The following is a 26,113-nucleotide window of genomic DNA, read 5'->3' as shown; positions in this document are numbered from 1 at the left end:
ACAAAACCGAGACAAAATTGAGCCAAAAAGAGGTCAAAAAACAGACCAAAAAGAAGCAAAAATGTGAGAAGATGAGACCGAAACAAAAATGAAATGGGAGGTAAAATTTAAACATGAAAGAGACATGAGTAAGACAAAAATGAAACGACGTGAGTGACAGAAATGAGAAAAATATCGAGCAAAACTGAATGTGCAATGAGGCAAAAATTTAGCTGAAATAAAACGAAATCGAGCTAAAATTAGTGAAAAAGAAAACGTAATTTAGATTAAAATGTTACAAATTTAAAACCAAAGTACAAAGATGGGACGAAAATAGGAACAAAAATCAGACAAAAGTAATGTGGAAACAAAAAATAATCGACAAAAGCAGAGGTTTATTGAAAAAAAAAAAAATAGTACAAAACTGAGATAAAGCTTGAGCATTGAGCCAGAAAAGGGTGATAATTGGAACAAACACGAGAGGAAAATGGAAAAAATTAAAATAAAGTAAAAATAAGCCAAAATTGAAACGAAAATATCACAGTGAATTAGATTAAAAAAAATGAAACTCGAAAATGACCAAAAAAGTGTGACATAAATGAAACATAAATAATCTTTGACGGTATCAGGAGCAACCAACAATGAGGCAAGAAAAGACACGACAATAATAAGACAAAAATGAAAATAAAATGAGACAAACATGTAAGATAAGAGTAAAACAAAAATTAATAAAATTTAAACAGTAGATTGAATTGAGATTAGTTATAGGTTGAAAACAAGCGAACATAAAACAATGATGGAACAGGTAGAAACAAAAATCAGGCGCAGATAATATAACCCAACAAACAATTTTGTTGGATAACGGCTTGTCAAGCTATAGTTCATCCGAAATCCACTGATTAATAGCTTATTAAGCTGTAAATCAACAAAATTGTTTGTTGGGAAGAATAAGACAAAATAATAAAATCGGAACACAACTATATCTTTAAGAAAAATAACACAAAATTAAGACAAAATATACCAAAATGCATTTTTTTTACTAGAGATGGAATTTTCAAAGTTTGCCTCAATAATAATAGAAACTCATCCATGATATAGTCAAAAAATCGTTGGAGAATAAGGCATTGAAATGTAATGACTTTAGATTGTAGCACACAGGAACACCAACAGTTGCTTGTTGCCTTAGGCCTATCAAAAGGCCCAACGAAAACATGTCATGATACATTTTATAGGTTTACAAAGCTCAACAGCGCTTAATAGAGTGGTTTAAGACAATAAATCAATTTTGGTGGTATTTTTTCTCAGTAATTCACAATAGACAGCGTGATATTCAATCGCAACAATGAGAGATAAAAATATAATGTTCGTGTAGAAATGTTACCATTTTCACGATCTCTCATACATCATGAAGATCAATAACTAGCTCTCACCTTTCACTAAACCAAACTTTTGTCGTAAAACGGTTTTCACTCGAATAATTACACAAATTGTTCCGAAAAGATAACCAAACAAACACGACAGCGTAAAATTTACAGGCTTGCTTTGATCAACCAGAAAAACGCATTCGCCCGTTTACATGCACTCAAAACTATAAAATTATAGCATACTCTTGCTTGCATGCAAGCGCATGGTTATAGTTGGTCAGTACAGGGTGTCACCGAACGATTTGCATTGAAGGTGATGAAAAATGTTGGTTCGATTTCTATGCGATTAACATTTAAATCCCATTTTGCTCTTAAAACTTAAGATTGCTGGCGTGGAAAATAAATTAACGAACATAGTAAAAATTGCGAATGAAGAATAACCGCAGCCTGCAAAAACCCACGCCACAATTGCACCGCAATAATTGCTCCAATGCAGAGTATAACGCTCACGCGAATGGTGTCGAGACGGAAATCCACGACAAACTGGATTACCGTCATTAAACATGTTGCTTTTCTCCCTCCTACGGGCCAAACGGTAAATTTCTGTCGCAGCTTAGGAAATCAAACCAGCTTTACATTCCTTCCCACAAGTGAAATGAAAGAAAATAAAATGCTATTATAACTTAATCTCGCAAACAAGCCGCTTGCCTTTATTTTGTGCTTAGTTTCTATTGGCTCGAGATTCGTTTCCTCCAGTCGTTCCACCCTAAACTGAGGACAAGAACTTAGCCTTGAACTCATCGGCTCCGGCCTGGTTCAAATCGTAGCCCGGGGCGTTCTTCTTGCACCGTTCCAGCCACGCCTGAACGTTCGGATACTTGGAGAAGTCAAACCCGGCGACCTCGTAAGTGGCAGCCGACGCCGCCAGGCTCAGATCGGCAATGGTCAGGTCGGCACCGGCCGCGTACTGTTGACCCTCGAGGAACGTGTTCAGAAAGCCAACGGCTTCCTCCATCTTCTTCAGATTGTCCGGGTTGGCCGGTTGCTTGGCAAAAATCTGCGGGTACCAGTAATCACCGAAGCGTTGGTACAGAGTTCCCATGTCGAAGTACAGCCGCTGGTTGACGAGGGCACGCTTCTTCGGATCCTTCGGGTACAGTTTGTCATCCTTGCCGTACTTGTCGACCAGGTAGCCCTGAATGGCACGGGATTCCCACAGCGAGAAATCGCCATCCACCAGCGTTGGAATGGTATGTTGAGGGTTTAGCTGTAAGTATAAATTCAATGTCGTGAATCATGAGAGCGTCGCACAATCGGCAGTGACTCAAGTGGCCTTCTGATAATTAAAACGCACATTTTTCTATTCGCTAGTTTATTGCACTAAAAATATACGGGGGAAAACTCTATTTAATTTTATCAAAAAGTGGTCGTGCAGCTTCTGCCCAGCTGCGGTTGTTGTCCGCTCTAGGGGCGATTTTCTGAATCATTTCGTACCAGCTTTGCACATTTTTGTAAGCTGAAAAGTCATAACCCGCCACCTCGAAGGTGGTTAGCGAGGCCAGCACACTCAGATCGGCAAGCGTCAGACTGTCTCCACCAGCAATAAAATTCTGGTTGTTGAGGAAAATGTCCAGAAACCCTAACGCTTCACCAATCTTTTTGTAGTTCTCTGCATTAGCCGGGACCCCTTCGAAAATTTGTGGATAATAATAATCTCCGAAGCGCTGATAAAGTGTTCCCATGTCAAAATACAGTCGTTGATTCACGACCGCCCGCTTTTCGGGTTCCTTCGGGTACAGTTTGTCATCCTTGCCATAGGCGTCCACCAAAAAGATCATAATGGCACGGGACTCCCACAGGGAAAATCCATTATCCACAAGCGTAGGCACGCAGTGTTGCGGATTCAACTTGAAATTGCAAACAAACGATTTTTTAAAAAAATGATTGAACACAAAACATCAACAGAAAACTTTATTCGGGGTATCAAACCATGCATTATCACATAATACGATTAGTTTAGCATTGAGATTTTAGAAGACTACTTGGCGAAGTACTTTGCAAACTCTTCGATTCCGGCCTGGTTGATGGCGGCACCGGGAGCATCTTTACGTAGCCGTGCGTACCAACTGGACACGTTAGCGTACTTGCTCAGATCGATCTTGGCCACATCGAAGCTGGAAATCGTAGCCAGAATGCTCAAATCGGCAATGGTCAATGAATCACCTGCCACGTATTTGCCACCTTCGAGGAACTTATCCAGAAACTCCAAGGCGTCCAGCATCTTCTTCTCTTTCTCCGGATCGGCAGGCTGCTTGGCGAAAACCTGCGGGTAAACGAAGTCCGCGAAACGCTGGTACAAAGTGCCGTGATCGAAGTACAATCGCTGGTTAACCAGAGCCCGCTTTCGTGGTTCCTTCGGATAGAGGGAGTCATCCTTGCCGTACTTCTCCACCAGGTAGCCCATAATGGCTCGAGATTCCCACAGCGAGAAGTCGCCATCCACCAGCGTTGGGATACAGTGTTGCGGGTTAATCTACGGGGGGAAGGAAGGGCCACAAATCGAGCAGGATATAGCGCAAAGTCATAAATCGAACGCCACAAAACATGCAAACATGAAAGAAGGTGGAAAAAGTGCAATGACATCGCGCACTGTAGGTTTGCCGCCTGCTTTCCACTTCGAGACACAACGAAATTCGAGCACATAAATCAACCCACGCCACGCTCAACGCCTACTGGCTGACCTGTCCAGCAGCCAATCGGCAATTCTAATCGACAGTGCGCCCTAGAACACACCTCCATCCACGCTCACATTCAATTCCTCACGACTGTGTCGCATAGCCTTCACCCGTTTTTTTTCCTCATTACTCACATCGGAATGCAACGATCACTCACTTAATTCGAACAGTTTCTATACCGGCAATTTCATAGGCGGCGGCGTTGGTGCATTGAGCGGAGTCTGTTCATGACTTGCATTTTTTTTTTCTTCACAGAGACAAACGCATACAGCACAACATGAAAGAGATAAACGAAAAAATGGCGTTTTTCTGCCGGTTCGCAAATAGGCGTTGGTCGAAATTAAGGCAAGAAAAAGTTAGAAAAAAATAACCGGCGAACCGGAAAAAAACTTACCTTTATGAATTCCGGTTTGAGATGCTCACCGGCCATTAGATTGGTAAGCTTGAGATTCAGTTCGACGCCAACGGCGGCGGCGGTCATCTGAACAGCGCGGCATGGCGCAGATCCTGGCAGATAGTAGAAATCCATTTTGTTTCTGTGTTCGAAAAAGAAGAAAAAAACCCGAAATCTATCAGTAACTGGATTGACTAACTCCTACCACTGCTGTGCACTAACTTTTTTCTTAGAAGATTTTATCCGAACAATAAAAAAGCTAGCACAAAAGAGCACCACAACGAGAAGTAAGAAGTAGTAGAAAAGGCACTTTAAAAACGACTTCAACCAGCGAAGTACACGACTGAACTGACGCCAACTGGATGCGACCCCTGCGAGATATAGACCAGTTCCGTAGCCGCCACCGAGCAGCCAAGAGAGAAACAATGGAAGCTGATGGAAGCGCAAGAGGAGCCTGCCTTCCGCAACTGCTTATACTACTACTACTACTACTCTGGATCGGACGAAGGGTATCCCCAAAAGCTCTGCAGACCCCAACCAACGTCGTTAGGCACACGGTCCCTCACTTACCGTTTGTCGTTGCCATTTGTAGCTGTATTCAGCGTCACCCGGCAACTCCCGCAACAAACGGCCGACCGGCAAACGCTGATGTGTGGAGCTAAACCACCACCCATACATGGGAGGGAGAACAGAAATTGATTCGAGCAGTCGCGAGTGGTACAGGGTTGAAGTTTTGCGGACATAGAATTAAAAACTATTAAACTCTAATTTGATTTACCAATTTTACCAAAATGTTGGATACGAAATTTACAACCTTTTGTGAAGTTTATAGTTAATTTCATCATTTTTAAAACATCAGATTACTCACGAATGAATTATAAACGACTGAATTTTCCGCCTTTTTCATTATTCTCCAATTATCACACATTAGATCACTGGGAAACATACTAATGTTTACTACAATTCATTAATACAATCTACAATCTGTTATGAATTTGTCTATTTAACGAGTATATTAGCTACCTTATATAAAATGTTATTATAATGGTTGACAAAGGTCATCTTAGAGTCGAAATTATTTCCTAGATCTCCAACTTGGGTATTTCTTTCAACTGTTTTCATATTTATAGTTATTCCTCTGTACATTATATTTTCTGTTAAAAAAATTTATATTTAGCTCCAACAGGCTTTGTCCTAAAAAAGTAGGAGGGTGGTATTCAAGACACGACCGCATGACGTTGACTACCGTATTCTTAAAAAAAAAAAAAAAAATATTCCATTGAAGCAAATAGTAGAGGGAATTGCAACGCTTCTTTTACAAAACTTCTGTAACAAAATTTCGAGGCTCCATTTTAGTATTTTGCAGTAGCCATTTATTACCAACAGCCACCAGCATAACGGGTGAAACCGGCACGAGATGACCGGTACTATTTTGTCTTTCCTCCTTTCAGCTGCTAACACCTAGCGCTGTCGTGAAATTAACATCAACATAAACATGCATTTTTGCAAGGTTTTTTTCCGCTAGCAACAGCAATTGTAAAACATAAAATCAACTAACCGCTTCTATTATAAAACTGTGAGGCACCAAGAGGTGCCAGTTGCCGATTTCTTGTTTACTGGTTTCTGTCCAGAATTCCAGCCATTTTAGTATTTTGCAGTAGCCACCAGCATCACGGGTCAAACCGGCACGAGATGACCGGTACTATTTTGTTTTTCCTCCTTTTAGCTGCTAACACCGAGCGTCCGTATGTACCCGGTACGGTTTAATAATGAAACTGATGGGGTGAAATTGTCGAACGATACGTTTTATACCAAGGCTTCGTCAGATAATTAGAAAGAGGGAGGGGCTACATAGGTGATGGAATGGTAGAGACAAATGTTTCTTGAAAGCTGCGCCGGCCGCTGTCATAATATTAACACCAACACAAACATGCATTTTTGCAAGGTTTTTTCGCTAGCAGCAGCATTTGGTAAAACAGAAAATTCAATTAGTCGCTTCTGTACCAAAATTTCGAGGCACCAAAAGGTGCCAGTTGCCGATTATAGTTTCCTGGTTAGTCCGTCCAGAATTCCAGCCATTTAAGTGTTTTGCAGTAGCCATTTACTACTAAAGCCACCAGCATTACGGGTGAAACCGGCACGAGATGACCGGTACTATTTTGTATTTCCTCCTTTCAGCTGCTATCACCTAGCGTCCGCATGTCACTGGTGCGGTTTTGGAATCAGAATGATGGGGCGCCGGCCGCTGTCGTAAAATTAACACCAACAAAAAGATGCATATTTGCAAGGTTTTTTCCGCTAGCAGCAGCATAAACATCGGAAACAGAAAGTGACAAAAATGTTTGAATTAGAATTTTTATTAAAAAAATAGTCTACCATAAAAAAATTATTTTTCATTTCTCCATCCTTGACTTTTTTTAAAAAGTTGCGTATTAACGTTAAGTTTCTTGGAAAAATTCAACTCTTTTTTTTAAATTGGAATTTTTTTGGTCAAAAATCTTTTTTTTTGTACAATGTGTATTTTGTTATGGTGCATTTTTAGTTCCCTACAACTCATTCTCAGACAGTTTTTCTATACAACCAACGGTTTCTGGGCTACAATGCTTCGAATAAAACCTATGCCAAAAGGTATACGCTCTTTTAGAATGTAACTCATGGGTGTAAAAAATCTCTCCATCTGTGAAAAATGCTCAGTTTGCTAAGCCAAATACGTGTGCAAAGTTTTATTCAAATCAAAAATGATCGATATTCGACCATAGGTCATTTGGCGCGATCTTGCTCAGTAATTCCATACGTGACTATAGTGTTCAAGTTTTAAGTTTACGTTCAATAATCAGATGCAATCCAACTGGCCAAGCGCATTCACAATTTTTACCCTGTACATTCTTTGCAAAATATCTCTTGGTTGGTATTATTATTAGAGTTTACTTTGAGGAAGTTGGTATCGCAATCTTTTGATCACTATAACAAATTCCTTTACTGAGCCTTCTCGGCTCCTCAGTAAAAAAACATGTTTTAGTTGTCACAATAGTCAATTAAAACTGCTTAATCCGTTGAGGACGATATCAATCAATCTGAATTTATCTTGTACTCAATTCATTTCATCAAAGTATTAAATGACTCGAACATTCTACCCAATTATTGTCATTAACATTCAACTTCGTCTTTTTACGGCTGTTACAATGAAAGAATCTGATGAGCTTTATATACTTATTAAATCATTTTACAATGGTTATGCAGTATGTTATTAGGTTAAGTTTTATTACTTCCTTTTTTGAATACAACCAAAGAGCCCATCAAAGTCTTTTCGAAGAGCGTTTGAGGTGTTTTGCAACTAGCATCTATCCTTATTAGACTGGATATATCTTGTGTAATACATAAACGGAACGAGTATGTTACTACGTGAAGACAAACCAGATATTACAAATTGCAAAACCGTCAATCCCCTCAACCTAGGTAGGGGTAGTTCAAAGCCTTGTGTGTAACTATGATGATTATATCACGTATACTGGTAATTTGAGGTTAAAAGGAATAGACTAGAAAAAAATTATTGTCTTCCTTAGTTTTTCCAAATTAGACAAACTTCCGTGATAATTACAGGTTCTCCAGATTTTTTCAGGATCTATACACCTTTGTTAGAATTTTTTTGTAATTTCAAAATGAAGCAATTAAAAAGAAAAAAAAAGCAATTACAAAAAAAAGTAATTTCAAAATGAAGCAATTAAAAAGAAAAATGAAGCAATTAAAAAGAAAAAAAAGAAATGTATTTAAAAACAATCATCTTAAAAGATAGAAAAAAAAATCACAAGAAGGTTGTATGCAAAGCCACGACCGCAAGGTTGAAGTAGAATACTTTTACAAGAAAGATAACCTGGCTGCTTGCGTGTCAGTCATTTTTTCTAGTAAATAAACGTTGACCGTTCATTGGCAGTATTGTAATTTCTATTTGTCTGATATTTTGAATGAAGTTCATTGGATATTTTTAAATTTTGTGCAAATGAGAATTTGAAGTGCTGCCGAATTGTAATATGCACATTTAATACGACATCATTAAACGGGAACGGAACAAAGGCTACGGTTATGCAGAACGCGAATGCCGGCGCGATGCGATTCGCCTTACCGTGGTGAAATGTACAGCTCTTTTTAAGGCGAAGTAGAGCAATACATTTCAAAAGATTTCGTCTTGCCGAATCGCATCGCGCCGTTATTTGCGTTCTGCATGACCGTAGCCAAACACGAAGCGACGCAAACACGTAATAATAGTCAGAGTATGCATGTAGATGTAGATAATTAACTTTGGATTATAGAGCAAAACGAGAAAATATTAACTCTTCAAATAATCATTTGTGTTCTTCAAATTTCAGTTGTTCAATTAATTATCCGATGAAATGTTTGTTTATCATCTGATGAAGCTCTTATATAGGCCAAATGATGCATTCTCAATTTACCAGGTCCATAACTCTGCCGACCGTGCTTGGGAAAGCGCGGTATAACGACCAATCAGAGGTCACATTTTGTGTTTTGACAAGGCTTAAGAGTTTTCAATAGTACAATAGTTTGAATGTTAAAATTGCAATTTCATGCATTTGGTAGGAATCTTAGAAGATTTTCTAATCGATTGCTGCAAAAACGAAGGAAATCCATCGAAAACTAACCGATTTATTAGCATTTGAAATTTTTCTCACTTTTTTCAGTTTTAGATTTTCATTTTACAACCCTATGTAGCCGAACTTCCCGAGAGAAGTATTCTAATTCAAAATTAAATCTTCATTAATTCATTTGGTGTCCTTATAAGGACAATTGTTCAATTTATCATAGGATGTAGTGTTTATCTTACATCTCTGTGTTACCTTGATAGTGAGGACTAAGGCGCACGGTCAACACAATGAGAAAGGTGTTTTCACATTGAAAACTAGACACGGCTTTACTGGAGGAAGTGTTGGCAAATGTATCTACCGCTAATACCACCGCTATCATACGAAAGCGCGTCGTTTCATGTGGGGAATATCAACAACGAAAAATGACGCGCGTCTAAGCATAACCCGAACTGTTTCGCCGTGCTGCTCCCATTCACCTTTACATCGGCCTCAGGGAAGTACCGGCTGCATCTGCATCTACCGCTAAGACTGTCACTATACTGTTATTGGTACCAAAAGCTATTAACTCTTCAAATAAGTGTGTGATTTGTTCTCAAAAGAACAATTGTTCAATTCAAATCGGATTTACGCAATCGCAACTCTGTAATATTACCGACAATAATATTCTTCTGAACAAACTGATACAACTTTCCCATTAGGCCTCTGCCATAATAGACGCTCAGCTGTAGGTTAATGTACAGCCATCAGTAGAGCTGTACATCAACCTACGGCCGAGCGAATCGGTTCACGCCGCTTTTCGCGTCTACTATGGCAGAGACCTTAGAGAAAGTTGCTGGCTGATGTATTCACTTCATGCAAGCCTGCTGCTGATGCTTCCCGCTACCACACTGAAACAGCATTTCAGTGAAGGGAGTGTCGTTGCATCAGCTGACCCTGCTACTATCGATGCTGATATACCCGCTGCAACAGCTACGCTATGCATAGCCATGCCACAGTTGTGGCCGCTATACGCTGGCCCAACTGCTGAGCAACTGCAACGCTATCCGTAGCCATGCCACAGTTGTGGCCGCTATCCGCTATCGATGGTACCCACTGCTCGCTCCCGCTGCTGCTAAGGGAGGACTGCTGTCGTCGCTGTTCAGAACTATTATGAGCGGCTCCGGCTGAAACAGGCTCTTATATAGGGATGAAAATAGGAATGAATTATTTTTTGTACGTGGTGGATCGACATAACTTGAAAAATATGTGTGACTTCATTCCGGCTCAGAGCGATCATTTGATAAGCTCCACCTCTTTTTTCGGTTTCTAAAGTTTTTCCTCAGTTTCGTAGCACGGATGCACAAAAATGATTTCTTGTCGAGCCGGACCGATAGCACTCTCATTGAAGCAACAAAATAACATGTTTTGTGTCGTGTTGTGCAGCTTGGTTGAAGAAAATGTTCCCGTCCCCGTGTCGCATGTAAGCAGATTATTGCGTTTAGTAGACAGTAGATAGTGTATCCAGCGAATGAACACCGATGGTGCTCTCACACACGCAACGGTTTTAACCCGTATTTCATTGCGGTTTGTAACATCAAGCGATTTCGTTTGCTCGCTGTTGCGTGTTGCATCATGTTGCAACTTGGCAGCTGGGAGACGACGAAATTCTGTTTACGCTGATTGATTGAATCGTCTTCATATTAGCTCTGCATAGTCGAACTAACTGCTTTTGTGAATGCGTTCTAACAGGGCAGTTTATTATTCAATGTCGGTTATGCTGATCGCAGCCTTTGCGCTGCCCCTACAGTGGGGAGTTTACTAAATAAAGTAAAAAATAGACAACTACAACAGAATTTGATTGCATCCCGCACAGAATGTCTGCTTGTGTTGATGCCAGAAAACTATTAACCTTCAATTATTTTTTATTTGCCTTGAAAAAAGCATGTTGCGGTTCAAAATCGGTTGCTAATTACAACCTTTGAGCTGCCCTAACATTGGGGGAATTAAGATACACGGACAACATGCACTGTGGAAGCTATTTCACATTCAGTAAATTATACGGGTGCGACAAATTTAAATTGCTAGGATGCAACACAGAATACTTGCTGGCGTTGACAAAAATTATTAACTTTCAATGACTTGTTTATTTGCCTTCAAAAAGGCGTTTTGATTTCCAAAATTGGATTTCCTGCTGGCAATCTTCATGCTGCCCCAACACGGGGGGAATAATGGCTGTCTGGCGACACACGCTGAGAAAAACCGCGCTGCTCCTGAGACGTGGTGACCAACCACAGGGCTAGTGCTGCTGCTAAGGAAGGACGACTGCTGTTGTCGCTGTCTAGAACTATTATGAGCGGCTCCGGCTGAAACAGGCTCTTATATAGGCCAAATAGCATGTTTTCAATTGCAAGGTATATGATCCTGTCGACCGTGCTTGGGAAGCAAGCATATAACGACCAATCAGAGGTCGAATTTTTCGTTTTGACAAGGCTTGACTATTTTCAATAGTACAATAGTGTGAATAATAAAATTACAATTATCTTATTTTGGGAAGAATCTTAGAAGATTTTCCAATCTATTGCTGCAAGAACGAAGGAAATCCATCGAATACTAACCGATTTATTAGCATTTGAAATTGGACATATTTTTCACTTTTTTCGGTTTTAGATTTTCATTTCACATCCCTATGTAGCCGAACTTCCTGAGAAAAGTATTCTACTTCAAAAGGGATAATTTTGTTCTAGAAAGTCGAACCAGTATTAATTTTTCCATATTTTACCTTTCGAAATGGCTTGAACCCTGGCGTTTGCAAACTTATCACACTACACATACAGTTGATTCGAGCAGTTTCTCCGCCCCAAAGCTCCATCTTTTGCTTCTACACGCGAACACATCACAAAACACGGACCGGTCGTGTTGTAATTGTGCGTCAACCGGCAATCTGTCTCCTCTCGTTCCGCTTGCGGACGATAAAAGCAAGCCAAATATTTAAGCCGGTAAACATCATGCCACGGCAGCTAACCGAAAGATCGAGAATGTGTTGTTGTTCGATTTTGGTGATAAAATTTTACTGCGATCTGTCCTACCCTGTCAATGTGTATGTGCTTGTCGGTCAGGTGCTGAGCAATTCCGTGCAGGCATTGACCAAGGTCGTCGATCATAAAACCGAACCATGTCAGTAGTTTCCGTAGTTAGTAAGCCTTCACTACTGATTTGTGGACCATGAAATTGACTTTTGTGTCTTTTCTGCCTGGGACCGGTGTTAACACACACTTGCATTTTATTTTCGTCACGAATGGCGTACGGCTGACCGCTCTGGCGTGACACCGTCAAACGTTTGGCTGGTAGAAAGGCAACCAGATCTTGAGAAAGTTGAAAGTCATGCTCTCGTATCACTTTTTTGCGCTATTTGATTCATAAAATTATGACTTTGTCATGCGCGCGCGGTGAAATGACTAAACTTCCCCCCTGCTGATATTTCAGAGCAATGCTTGCTTTGATTTGGACAGTTATAGTGACTGAGGAAAGAAAAAACCACGCGCAAAAGTCATCACTTTCAGCAAGAACCATAATTGCAGTATTGATTCCAACAACTGACCACGGACAACGAATGTCAACACAAGTGCCTATATAAACGTCTGTGCGATGCGCCATTGTACCCTCCAAGTAAATTTATTCCAGTAAATTTATTGTACCCTCCATGACGCGATATTTAACCATCAGTTTTGTCGCAACCAAGCGAAGCTTTTATTTATATTACAGACAATTTCCGTCGTTCGATGATGGGTTGCATTGCATGCAACCCGAACTGGTGATTTACCTGTGAGCTGCAAATAATTGTACGGGTGAAGAGGCAAACAGTTGTTATTTCAATGGCTTGTCGCGAACGAAAAATACACGCCATTGGATGTTTAAATAATGGCGTTTAAGTTTTTTCGAAAGTTTATCTAGACTAACATTTCATTTTTTTTAATAAAAAATATAAGGTGAATGATCGAAATAGTCGGGTACAATAACAAATCGAAATCACTGTCATTATTTGATAAGAAATGGCTCAACTTTCTAGTTTTTTTTTTTCGAAACTCGTACAGACACGTTTTTATTGCAGAAATTCGGGTTCTGTTATTACAAGTGGCACCGAAGTCGCCAAAACAATAAATAGGTTGTTCGGTAATGTCAATCTAGAACCGTTAAATATTGGTCAACGTTCTTCTCACCAACCCAGGGTGGGAACTATACACGTTCACTGAGTTAATGAAAATACTTTCATTGCGTTTCGGACCGTTTTCCTCTGTTTCCTATAAAAACTTCCATTTTTACTCGCTTCAATGTGAACGTCAATACTTTGTTTGTTTTTGTTTAGTGCAACAGTTGCTTTTACATAGCCTGCGAACGTAACAGAAACTTTCAAGGGCATTAATTTTGATTTGTTTATCTTGTGTATCTTTCAAATGAAGTTTAGGAAGATTTCCACAACAGAGTCAACATCGTAAATCATCTTGTTTTTGCTATTTTTTTATGTGTTTCAATTGCTGAACTGTTTTGGTTGAAATCGAGTTTCAAAAAATACTTTTTTTTGTCATATTTTCTGACTTGTTCTCCAAGTTTTGTGGATCATCTTAGCAGAAAAATTTGAAAAAATGCAAGTGGTCCCAATTTCCTAAAAAATTACTCAACTCGAAAGTTCGTGAAATTAATGTTTTAATGTGAGTTTTGTAAGTGAATATTTAAGAGTTATGGTCAGAAGAGAGTTAAACACGATTGAAAGTGACTAAAAGATCTCCATTTATTTTACAACTATTTCAAACTATACTTTATCAAATACAAACCAATCGACATTTCACACCCAAATCACTGACTGGGCTGATCGAATCCCATTGCGGCCTTTATTTCGGTAGCCCGCTTCACGGCCTGGTTCAGCCTCTGAAACTTGTCGATGGCGCCCTGCACGAACTCGGCAGCCCGCTTCACTCGATCGGCTGTAACTTGTTCACTTATGGCGCTGACCACATCCTGGGCAGTTTCCGCAATCGCCAAACCTCGACCGGATCGGAACGACAGCGTACAGAAGGGCGTGAAGAAGCACAGCGTTGCCGTCATGAGTGTTCCCAATGCAACGGCTCCAGCGGATCCAAGCACCAGAGACAACAACTGACCGATGAAGGATGCCACCGAACGGGCTGACGGAATTAGCGAACGGAACGAACCGAAAAGGGTGGTACGCTCAGCCGGAGCTAGAGCTGCCGTTGCGGCTGGGATGAGATAACCTTCGAAGCCTTTGGACGGAATTGCTGCGTAGGCGGTCGGTTCGAAGGATGAAGACGATGGTGGACCGTACGCTGGATTGTTCGACATCGGATAGTTGTGACCGGTGTACGAGTGGACGTACTGTTGAACGGCGTCCTGTGGAACGAATTTATGATAAATCGTCGGATCGTAGGCAGGATTCTCCAGTATCGGCCGCTCGCTGGTGTGTGAAGCCATTGGAGTTTCTTGAGGCTCTGCGTAGACACTGAACAGCAGCCACAGGAGCAAATATAAGATCCTTTCACGATGCATCACTATGTGCTTGCAAATGTACAGTTTCTAAAGGACTAAACTCGCCCTGCATCCAAAGGACATCTTTTATAGTTCTACACAGCGAGAGAACTATTAGGATAAACAGGATGAGTTGCTAATCGGGTTCCAGGAAAAATTTACAGCATTTGTCAATTAAAAATACAACATCTCTAATGGGATTTTAAAGCGTTGCAACAAGGATGCAATTTTTTTCGGTACAAAATCTGCCGCTATCTGCTCTTTCTCTCTCTCTTCGGATGTGTAAATTGCAGCCCGGCTAGAGAGACAGGTAATATTTTATTTTTGTTTCTGTTTTCGGTTATTCATTATGCTTATCTATCGTCTGCTTGCAGTGCTAGTGCCAGGGGTCAGGTTTCGGAGTGAGATAAGACTTTGTTTTTGTATCTCTCTGAGTTAGGGGATTAGAAGATTTAAGACGCAAAAAAACGAAACGAAACGAGAACGGGACCGGACTCCTACCTGGGTTTGGGTTGGATGTTAGCCAAAAGGGGAAAGTTCTGTTGGCACGAAACATAATCGGATCAGTTTGAGCAATTGAGACGGTAATTCAATATTAACTGATGATCGAAAGCTAATAATTTCAGCAGAAAAATCTGAAATCTGAAACAACGGTATTACCATTGAAAGAAATACTCTTCAACTTAAACTTTATTTTCGAAGAACTGGTTTTAAGTAACGGCCCCTTACTTACACGTGGTCATATTTTGATCACTTTTTATATCCCCCCCCCCCCCGTAGTCTTTCGCGGTCTTTTAGCCAACACCCCCCTCCCCTTGCGACTTTAACCACAGGGTCTTTTCATTTGTCAAGTGCCAAAAATTCGCTTAAATTATTTACCTTTTTATCAATAAACTTTCAGTACATTCTATATTTCTAAAATGCAAAAGTTTCATTCTTGACTTAATGGCAACAATAAATTATAAGTCAGGAAAAACGACCACCTGGTCATTCCGTTAAAACCCCCACCCCCGTGCGTGGTCATTCGTGGTATTTTGACAACCCCCCGCCCCCCCCTTGTCACCCTTTTTATGACCACGTGGTTTAAAAACGGCCCCTAATTGGTAAAAATTATTGATAAAATATACAATTAAATAGTTCTTCTTTTGTCAAAACAAATTCAATAAACAGGTTTGAAGAAGAAATCTGATAAAGTGAATTAATTTAAATGGTGTCAACAATGTTGATATATGCCAGAAATGTCACAACTACCAAAAATGACAAAAGTTTTACAACGATGCACTAGAAAGTTGAGTGTTTCGAAACAAACAATCATCGATTCCGCGCCGAAAGTACTTGATATATGAACTTCAGCTCTGTACGATTCAGATTTGTGTAAAATACAAACATTTCAGTGATTTACCGGCGAGGTGGCATACGGTCGCATAGGCCACCATGGGACCAGGTAGGCGACCACTCCACCATGACCAAGGATAGCGGCTGGGAGGGGGATGTTTATGTTACGAAACGACGAGGATACGAAGGTAGCGGAAGGGGCGGGCGGGTTACTAATCCCGTTTGCCAGGTGGGGCATCGCACGGTCTCCACCGAGGCTGGCTGATGTCGATAAAGGCGTCGCACAGGTTGGTACTCCTTTTGCGATACCGACAGGGGAGTTCCGAGTTGGGGCAAAGGCGGCAAGCCTAAGGCAGCACCAACCGAAACGACAAAGACTGGCGGCAAGGTGGATACACCTAAGACCGCCAAAGAACGGGAGCAGATCTCCGGGGCTATGCTACTCTCAGCGGTAGAAAGACACATGAATAAGTTCCCGAGTGTAGAGGCTGTGTCCGTACAACTTGACGAAATATTCAAGTTCGCGGACGAACGTAGCAACATCTCGAAAGACTTGAAACAATGTCTTTTGCTGCTACGTATGAATATCTGCAGCGCGAAATTCGAGTTTGCGGAAGCTCTTAAGTGGGCTAATGATGCCGAAAATAAGGCACTCGCGCTGGAGGCAAGGTTTAACCAGCCTAAAAAAGGAAATGCTGCACCTGTTTCTAAATACACACAAACAGCTGCAGCATCGTTCGCCAAACCCTGTTCAGCTGAACCGACCAGCAAGCGCACTAGAGGCTTTCCGGGGGAAGCAGCCCCCAGGAAATTTAAACGAGGGTGGTTGTTCGGAGACAGCCAGGAAGGCTGGCCCGTCAGTTCAGCCAAGTGAATGGACCACCGGGGTGGACAAAAAGCGGCAAAAGCGGGAACGACGCGCAATAAAAAGCCGCAGGGGTTGAACAAGAGGAGGAAGGGTGACGCGCTCATTTTCAAGACGGATGCGTCTAGCTACGCTGAGATTTTGAGAGGCGAGGCCAAGCTCAAAGACCTCGGCGTGGATGTCAGGTCAATTCATCGGTCCCGTACCGGCGAGATGATCTTTGAACTCCGTAAGGAGGCAAAAGGCAAGGGTTGTGCCTACAAAAAGGCGGCCCAAGAAGTGCTAGGCGAGGAGGTTCAAATCCGAGCTCTCACCCCAGAAGTGGCTCTGCAGTTTAAAAACCTGGACGAGATCACCGAAGGGTGCGACATAGCACAAGCCTTTGAGTGGGAGTGTGGAGTGGTTGTGACCGCGGAGGCAGTTCGACTTCGCAGGGGCCCGGCCGGGACTCAGCTTGCTACCATAAAGCTTCCACTAGTGGAGGGTAACAAGGCCCTGAAGGAGGCCACGTTGAAGGTGGGTTGGTCGGTCTGCCCCCCTGGGCATCTTCCAACAGCCTGACGTTTGCTTCAGGTGCTTTAAGCGGGGGCATAAATCCTGGTCGTGCAAAGGGCCCGACAGGTCTAATTTATGCCGCCGCTGCGGTAGTACAGACCATAAAGCACGAGACTGCGGCGCACATGGGAGGCCCCAAGTGTCCGGCTGCACGGCCGGCTACTAAGCCGCAGGCTTGAGGGTGATACAATTAAACCTGAACCACTGCTATGCGGCGCAGCAGTTGCTACACCAAGCAGCTGCTGAGTCGTAATCAGACGTTGCCATCGTCTCGGACCCCTACCCATCTCGACCGGTAACGGTAACTGGGTATCGGACAAGTCTGGGAAGACGGCCATATGCACGACACGCAGATCCCCGGTTCAGGGGATTGTGTCTACCTCCAGCGAGGGGTACGTGATAGCCGAAGTGGATGGAGTATTCAACTACAGTTGCTATGCTCCGCCAAGTTGGTCTACTGAAACGTTCGCACAGATGGTTGATCAAGCAACCGTGGAACTGACGGGCCTATGACCGTTGGTGGTTGCGGGTGACTTCAACGCTTGGGCTGTCGAGTGGGGAAGTCGCTGTACAAACCAGAGGGGCCAGATTTTGTTGGAATCTTTGGCAAAGCTCAACTTAGACTTGGCTATCGTTGGCACGAAATGCACCTTCAATAGGAACGGTGCGGAATCGATCATCGATGTGATGTTCTGCAGCCCGGGACTGATCACGAACTGGAGGGTAGACGACAGCTACAAGAATAGCGATCACCAATCAGATGTTTTTGGGCAGGCCATTAGACCTCACCACCACAGCTCAAGGATCTGGGGGCGGAAATGCGGAGTACCGGCCGATCTTGCACTGGCGAGATGATACTTGAGCCCAGGAAGAACGCCAAAAACAAGAGAGCCACATACAAAACGGTAGCGGAAAAGGTACTAAGGAACGAGGTGCAAGTGCGGGCACTAACCTCAGAGGTGACTCTCCAGCTTAAAAACCTGGATGAAATCACCGAGGGGTGCGACATTGCACAAGCCCTCAAAGTGAAGTGCGGGGTGGAGATGGCTAAGGAGTTGATCCGCCTCCGCAAAGGTCCGGCGGGGACACAGGTAGCTACCTTCCGACTACCGTCGGCGGTCGCTAACCTGGCCATGAAAGAAAGCAAGTTGATGGTCGGCTGGTCTGTATGCCCTTTGAGCATACTACAGTAACCGGACATTTGCTTCCGGTGCTTTGAGGGAGGACATAAGTCCTGAACCTGCAAGGGAACCGATAGGAGCCAGTTGTTCAGGCGTTGCGGAGGTGCAGGCCACAAAGCGAAGGACTGTGTGGAGTCTCCCAAGTGTATGGTACAATACTTGACAAAAAAAAGTACGCACCCACAATCCTAATGTTGTACTCCCTGTATCTTTTTTAATATAAGGTATATGAACTCGATGAATTCGGATAAGTTGTAGTATTTCTAATATACTAACGATTGATATAATAGTTTTGTCAAAGAATTGCATATTAAATTCACACTTCAGCATAATTGTAATTAAGCTCTATTTACGCTTGGTCAAAATAAAGTACGCATTCTTTATATCATCATCAGTTTACTATTTCTCAGCTCAGATAATTTATTTTTTATTGTGCCCTACTCCTCGTAAGTCCAATAAGAATCCTATTGCTGCAGAGAAACGTCGAAACAATGTATTTGATTATTTGTTTATCATTATTAGTGTGCGGTACAATCGGATAAGATGGGGAAAAAGCAAATTTCCGTATATATTCGTAAATTTATAGTTAACAACCGTCAGGAAGGTCTTTCTTATAGAGAAATTGCTCGAAAATATGATTTAAGTGAAGCAGGAGCACGAAAAATATGCAAAAAGCATGGAAAACTCCCAGGTAACCAGAAATCATATAAAAATGGCAATACAAAGTCGTATAAAAATCCAGTTTCAATCGAAATTGTATAAAGTTCATGTTATAACCAGTTCAAGTTACTTTTCATCATATATGGGTCGTACAGTCCGCGATATAAGACTGCATATTGTTCCTCGTATAAATGCACACAAAAAATCAGGTTTCATCGCAGTAGAGTTGTCTACAGTGCTAAACATAATTGCAGTGCAAAATTGTAGGATTTCTAATTCATGTGATCCACGTTGATATTTATATTCCTTGAAAACTCCTATAACAGTTGTGAGAGGATTGCATAATGAATTTTATACAATTTACTTTTTCGCGACAGTTAAAATCGTCTATTATGAAACACGAAATCGTTGAATAGTAAAGAATCATACCATTTTTATGCCAAATTTAGTTTAAATTAAAACGTCCCTTTCAGCAACTCTGGTTTTTAAAACCTAGTTCCTAAAAGATTTAAAGAATTAGGTATAAATCATGAACGCAGTTTTGACCAAAAAAAATCACTCAAAAAATGGCACATACAGTCGAGTTTCGCATAATTATGGGCAACGCCTTGAAAGATTTTTAATGTTTGTTGATTGCAATTGCTTGAATCGCCTAACAGTTAAAAAGAAGGTCAATGCAGATCGCATGTTATTATTTCTTCGTATATGAGGCAATATTGAGTTACATATTGACATCAGAGTCTATAAATAGATTTTGGTCAACATTGAATTATATACGATTTACAGGCTCATACGATTTGAGGCGTTCAACAGTACTGGATAAAATTCGTTGATATACAGCATCGTAAAATGACTTTGAGGGTTGGGAATAAGAGCAGTAATCGGAACGTTGGGGGTTCGAGGCTGAACACAGCCTTGTAAAATATAATAATGAAAAATGTCGCATCCAACCTCAATCATTATAAAACATACCAAAAAATGTACTAAGTTAAATGGCACGCGGTACTTCTCATTAAAAAAAATTAAATGAAATTGTTGCTACTCAATTTTATGTTTTTTATTATTTGGAAAATTTAGGTTGTATATAATGCAAAATTTATTCGCAATACAGGTTACACACTGCTGCGTTTAAGTTCGTAGTAGAATCACAATACGGGTGAAACGGAATTGTATGTACACCCAACGCAAACGGGGAATATTTTATTACTTTTGGGCAATTTTTTATTACTTTTTGTGTCTTATGACTGCGCATTATACACAAAAAGTAACAAACAAAAAGTAATAAAAATTATGACGGCCACACGCTTGTATGTGTTTCTGCAGGAGAACATACAGCCAAGCACCGCAATGCATGTGTTGGCAAGACTTCACTCGCTGCATTTGTATTGATGCAACGATCCGGTTCATTTTTGTCTCCCTTCATCCACACACAATCAGAATCTCAACCGTCAACCTCAAATGTCCAATTAGAAACACTTTCGTTTCGTCCCCCAGTGTTTACTTGAAATGGAAATATGTAATACTGTCTGACCAGAGTTGCCGAAGTTGCGAATATTGTTCTGGATGGGTTTGTATATTCAAACAGGTCCAAATGAGTTTCCATGAACCAATGATTATGTGCTGTAAATAGCATGCAAGAAAGCGAATGTTTTTATTTTTCTCTAACGCAGTTTACAGATCGTGATGTCATTTTAAGGCGCATTTCAAGTCTTTGAAATCATCAACGTTTGCATACTCTATGACGGGGAAAATGTTGCTTGGCAGCTCTTGTCATATTTTTTCGCTACTCCGTATGCATACAACGAGCGAACTAATACACGCCCACCGGATGAATTGGAGATTGAAAAAACTTGTAACATGTGCAACTTATGCGACGGTTGTTTGACTTGAGGTGGAAAGGGAGCATTTTTCGACAGAAAAAACGTTGCATGTGGTTGAAACGACCATTATTAGATAGTCGTACTCTCATAACACGTGCTAAATATATGACAGTATGTGTTGTTACTTAACTGGGGAAGAATTTTATTGCTTTTTAAGTAATGTATTTGTTACCTAAAAGGTAATTTTGCGCTATTGCTTTTAAAGTAATAAGGAAAAGTTTTGCATGTATGCTTGAATTATGGCAATAGAAAATTGTACTAAGTAGCAAACAGAGCTGTTCATACCTCAGATTTTATGCAAATGGTAATTGTTATAGAATTGTAAAAAATGGAATAAAAAGTTGTATATCTTTAACTGCGCGAACCATTTTGGTACGTATATTGCCTCCACTTTGGTACTTATAAGCTCATATAGAACGTTATATACAACTTTATCAGATTGTACAAGGGTGCTAATATCTCAACAACAACTGAAATATATGGACCAAATTGTTGGCTGGGCTGGGAAGCGTAGCCGATCGGACCGGTAGAGGAAGGAAGCGGAAAACTACAACTAGCGATGATCGCCGAATTTCTCGAGAAGTGGTAAAAAATCCTTTCGCTACCAGCCGATTGATTCGTGAAAATGCTGATTTAAATATCTCTGAACGAACTGTGCGCAGAAGACTCCAGGAAATGGGTTATAAGAGTGGATTTGCCCAACGACGACCTTTGATTCGAAAGGTTAACAGGTTTGTTTACTTCGTATTCAGCATACATTTTTGGCTGAGGTTTATATCTGCAGGATCAAACGCCTCAACTTCGCTCAAAAATACATCGACAAGCCGATAGAGTTCTGGAAACAGGTTATCTGGAGCGATGAAAGTAAATTTGAACTCTTTGGCCACAAACAACGAGCACGAGTTTGGACGAAACCTGGTGAGAAACTTGTCGATAAAAATATTCAGAAGACGGTCAAGCACGGAGGTGGCAGTATCATGGTGTGGGGGTGCTTTGCTTGGTCGGGTGTTGGTAATATTGAGAAAATTGATGGCATAATGACGGCAGACTATTACATCAGCATTTTAAAGAGAAATCTTACAGAGTCGGCGCGAACGGTTGGCTTAGAGAAGAAGTTCACTTTTCAACAAGACAATGATCCTAAGCATACCGCCCACAAAACCACTGCGTGTTTCCGTGCTTCACGTATCAAGCTATTGGAATGGCCATCACAAAGCTCGGACTTAAATCCGATAGAAAATTTGTGGTCGATTTTGGATCAAAATGTCGACAAGGGAGATGTCACCAACCGCGACAAACTGTTTGAAGCTTTGGAAAAAGCTTGGACAAATATCGACTTCCAACATATTAAAAACCTCGTTGAAAGTATGCCTCGACGCCTGCAATCCGTGATTGAAGTTAAAGGTGGCCAAACTAAATACTAAAATAAAGAAAAATCAGTTTGAACGTTGAATCACTACAATGCGTACTTTATTTTGTCCACAAGAAAAATGACAATTTCCAAATATAAGCTCATTTTATGTTTATATGTCGTTCTCATGTCGCTTTATCTAACATTTTTCGAAAGTACACCTCCAGTACTGTCTTTTGTTAGAACACTTTGATTATCCATCTGCCTTAGATTCTACCTAAATCAAGAAAGTTTGAACATATCACAGGTGCGTACTTTTTTTTGTCCAGTACTGTATGTTCCGGGAAACGGGATGCCAAATACTTTATGGGAGGCCCCACCCAAGCAGCACTTGCAACATGTTTTCAAATGAGACTACTCAATATTTGTTGTTTTAAAACTTTTTTAACGGTGCGAGAAACTTTTCCGGTTACTCTAAAGAAATTTAAAAGTCTTGAGCAACATTTTGTTATTTACGTGTATTATTCTCGTAACTGAACACTAGAAATTGCTCAACAGTTTTCTGCAATCTATTTCTAACTGCATATTTCATAATGCTTTTAAATAACGAGAATGTCACATGATGTTGCATATTAATGTTACACAAATGTTTTCTTCTTACGAAAGCAAACTAGTGATGAAAATGTATTGCAACATCTTGTTAAAGCATATATTTGCTAAAACTACCACACAGTAAACAGCCATCTTCAATATTAATGAATGATAAATGTTTATTGTTGGAAATATGGTTTTGTTATTTCATATTTCGCACCATTAACACTGCATATCCACTGATCAAGGTTTTCTGAACTATGGTTTTCCAAAACATTGTTTATAATTTGGCAAGTTTTAATCAAAAAATTTCTTTTACAACACTTTCTAATGCACGGTAAGGTATTAATCGCAGGTAGAATTACTGCCTATCAGAAGCGTAAGTAGAAAAAAAAATTCGATATATTCGAGGTTTTTTCTAATGTATGTAGTTATATGAATTTTCGCGACACCATCACCGAAGAGTAATGAGAGTAAAGATAAACAAACTAAATTTTGTTTCTCCTCTCTTTTCTTCCTATACTGCAGCGAATATCGATGCAGATGATGATTTCACATAACACTGTTTGTTGCATATAGGCTCCACCTGTTGCGCTTTTTCGGTTATTTACAAGTTGAATAAAAGTAACGGATGCGAATTATTACAATCTTTGAATGCTGCATTGAGAGTTGCATTTGCTTCATTGCAACAATGTGTGCTGCTTGGGCAGGTGCCCAACCGGTGAGCCGGCTGCAAAATATCGGACCTCTACCGCATCCCTCCCGGAAACGGCAATTGGGTTGCGGATAAGTCCAATATGGCGGCCATATGTACGACGAGCAATTTCCCGGTTCAGGAGGTTGTCTCAACCTCAGAAGAAGGATACGTAGTTGCCAAGATGAACGGAATGTTCTACTGCAGTTGCTATGATCCGCCGCGTTGGTCTACCGAAAGGTTCACCCAGATGATCGACCTTTTATCCATGAAGCTAACGGGCCTAACGCCGTTTGTGGTGACGGGCGACTTCAACGCTTGGGCTGTCGAGTGGGGAAGTCGCTTCACGAACCAGAGGGGTCAGATCTTGTTGGTGGCTTTGGCAAAGCTCAACCTAGATCTGGCTAACGTTGGGAACCAAAGTACATACGGCAGAAATGTTGCGGATTCGATCATTGACGTGACGTTCTCCAGCCCAGAACTGGAGGGTAGACGATGACTACACTAATAGCGACCACCAGCCGGTCTGCTATAGTGTAGACAACAACGAGAGGCGGCAAGCGACGGGTAGAGTCAACACTCCGACCGTCCGCGGGTGGAAGACATCGCACTTCGATGCCATGGTATTCGAAGAGGTAATGAGAAGGGAGCGCAAGGGGGGCTCGCCAACCTAGGAATGGGAAGCCACCGGTTTACTGGTGGACGGACGCGATAGCTAACCTTCACAGTGCGTGCCTACGTGCAAGACGGAGGATGCAGCGTGCGCGAAACGAAGAAGAGAGGACAGAGCGCTGCGCAACATTCGGTTCTGCAAGATCGATGCTAAAGCAAGTATCAGACGAAGCAAATATTTGCTATTTTTGGTACGAATTTTATTTGCACAAAAAAAAAATCCGTACCAAAAATAGCAAATATTTGCTTCGTGTAGTACTTGCTTAAGAAGTGCGTTTAAGGCCAGCAAAAGGGCCTGCTTCGATAGGCTATGTGCGAGTGCCAATACAAATCCGTGGGGTTTCGCCTACAAGATCGTAATGGCCAAGACTAGAGGCTTGCTGGCGCTTGCTCCCTATAGGTGAGCAAGGCACCGAGACCGGATGGTATCCCTAACTTAGCAATGTGGCTGGCGATACAAACGGCCCCGGGCTGTTTAGGGCAGTCATGCAGGGGTGTCTGGATTACTGTTTCTTTTCGGACAGGTGGAAGCGGCAGAGACTGGTCTTATTGTCGAAGGCTGGGAAACCACCAGCGGACCCATCGGCATATGGGCTTATTTGCCTGCTAGACACCGCGTGCAAGGTGTTTGAGAGGATCATTCTCAACAGACTGGTACACGGAGGGTGCACACGGTCTGGCAAGTAACCAGTTCGCAGGTACACGCTGGATACCATCTCTTCCGTCACCAAGACGGCGGAGGTAGCACTTTAGCGCAAGAGAAGGGGAATACGCTATTGCGCTATCGTCACGCATGACGTGAATAATACGTTCAATAGCGCTAGTTGGGAATCCATAGCGCTTGCGCTCAGGAGCATCCATGTACCGCTGTCGCTGTACAAGATTCTGGAAAATTATTTCCAAAATCGAGTACTTGTTTACAACACGGAGGAGGGTCAGAAGTGCGTCTAAATTATCGCAGGAGTTCCGCAAGGTTCTATCCTGGGTCCGGTGTAGTGGAATGCCATGTACGACGGGGTGTTGAGACTCAAGTTCTCTGTAGGGAATGTGATCGTTGGCTTTGCAGACGACATAACGCTGGAGGTTTACGGCGAGTCAATAGAGGAAGTAGAGTTGACGGCCGCGCACTGTACTCGCAAGGTCGAGTACAGGATGCGCTCCAGGAAACTGGTGCTCGCGCATCATAAGACGGAGGTCACGGTTGTGAACAACCGTGAATCGGAGCAACAGGCGGTGATCAGAGTCGGAGACTGCACCATCACCTCGAAGCGATCTCTGAAGTTTTTGGCGATTATGGTTGACGATAAGCTCACGTTCGGGAGTCACGTCGGCTATGCCTGTAAGAGGGCTTCATCGGCTATTGCAGCACTATCTCGTATGATGTCAACGAGCTGCACACGATTCATTTCACACTTGATCATTTATTACCGACATAAACACTTTCGAATCGAAAAATCACGTTGGGCTGGGCCCATAACCTAATGATGCAACCCATAATGCTACTTGCAAATATCCAGAAAACTCAGCATCACTGATTATAGCACTTTTACCTCAAATAAAATTTCATTCTATTGGGATATTGTCATATTGGATCAAAAACATACAATGAAAAAAGAAACACTTGGCTTTTGGTCTTCGGATGTTCTACTAAGATTTCTGTTGCTCAAAAACAGGATACGCTTCTGGGACTCATTTTTAAAACGAATCTCTACCAGAATGCTGCACTTCACGGCTCTAGGGAA

At 41.6% G+C, this 26,113-nt stretch overlaps 2 protein-coding genes across 4 annotated transcripts; both read right to left on the bottom strand.

Annotated features, from left to right (window-relative positions):
- Window positions 1–2,019: 2,019 nt before the first annotated feature.
- LOC129734017 (glutathione S-transferase 1) lies at window positions 2,020–4,881 on the bottom strand. 3 transcript variants are annotated; one of them, XM_055695726.1, is made up of 3 exons: window positions 4,695–4,853; window positions 4,473–4,614; window positions 2,020–2,610 (listed from the first exon to the last, which is right to left on the bottom strand). In XM_055695726.1, exons 2-3 carry the CDS (start codon window positions 4,605–4,607, stop codon window positions 2,110–2,112), a joined length of 636 nt encoding a protein of 211 aa, XP_055551701.1. In that variant the 5' UTR covers window positions 4,608–4,614; window positions 4,695–4,853; the 3' UTR covers window positions 2,020–2,109. The 3 variants fall into 3 exon arrangements, with proteins under 3 accessions (XP_055551701.1, XP_055551692.1, XP_055551709.1); XM_055695717.1 differs by lacking the exon at window positions 2,020–2,610 and adding an exon at window positions 2,698–3,250 and having other exon boundaries at window positions 4,695–4,881; XM_055695734.1 differs by lacking the exon at window positions 2,020–2,610 and adding an exon at window positions 3,288–3,876.
- Window positions 4,882–13,834: 8,953 nt separating this feature from the next.
- On the bottom strand, window positions 13,835–14,631 carry LOC129718049 (uncharacterized). Its single transcript, XM_055668450.1, has one exon. The coding sequence runs from the start codon at window positions 14,606–14,608 to the stop codon at window positions 13,901–13,903; it is 708 nt and encodes a 235-aa protein (XP_055524425.1). The 5' UTR covers window positions 14,609–14,631; the 3' UTR covers window positions 13,835–13,900.
- Between the last annotated feature and the right edge of the window lie 11,482 nt (window positions 14,632–26,113).

Source organism: Wyeomyia smithii, chromosome 1 (assembly GCF_029784165.1).
Source record: "Wyeomyia smithii strain HCP4-BCI-WySm-NY-G18 chromosome 1, ASM2978416v1, whole genome shotgun sequence".
NCBI classification, from domain to species: Eukaryota; Metazoa; Arthropoda; class Insecta; order Diptera; family Culicidae; genus Wyeomyia; species Wyeomyia smithii.
The sequence above is the reverse complement of the archived record's forward strand: the minus strand, read 5'-3'. Positions and strand labels throughout refer to the sequence as shown.

Excerpts from the sequence above, each read along its gene's own strand:
- LOC129734017 (XM_055695717.1), bottom strand. The coding sequence starts at position 4,607 with ATGGATTTCTACTATCTGCCAGGATCTGCGCCATGCCGCGCTGTTCAG. Across the intron at positions 3,251-4,472 it reads TCAAACCGGAATTCATAAAG|TTGAATCCGCAACACTGCGT; the intron begins GTAAGTTTTTTT and ends TGCAATTTCAAG.
- LOC129718049 (XM_055668450.1), bottom strand. The coding sequence starts at position 14,608 with ATGCATCGTGAAAGGATCTTATATTTGCTCCTGTGGCTGCTGTTCAGT.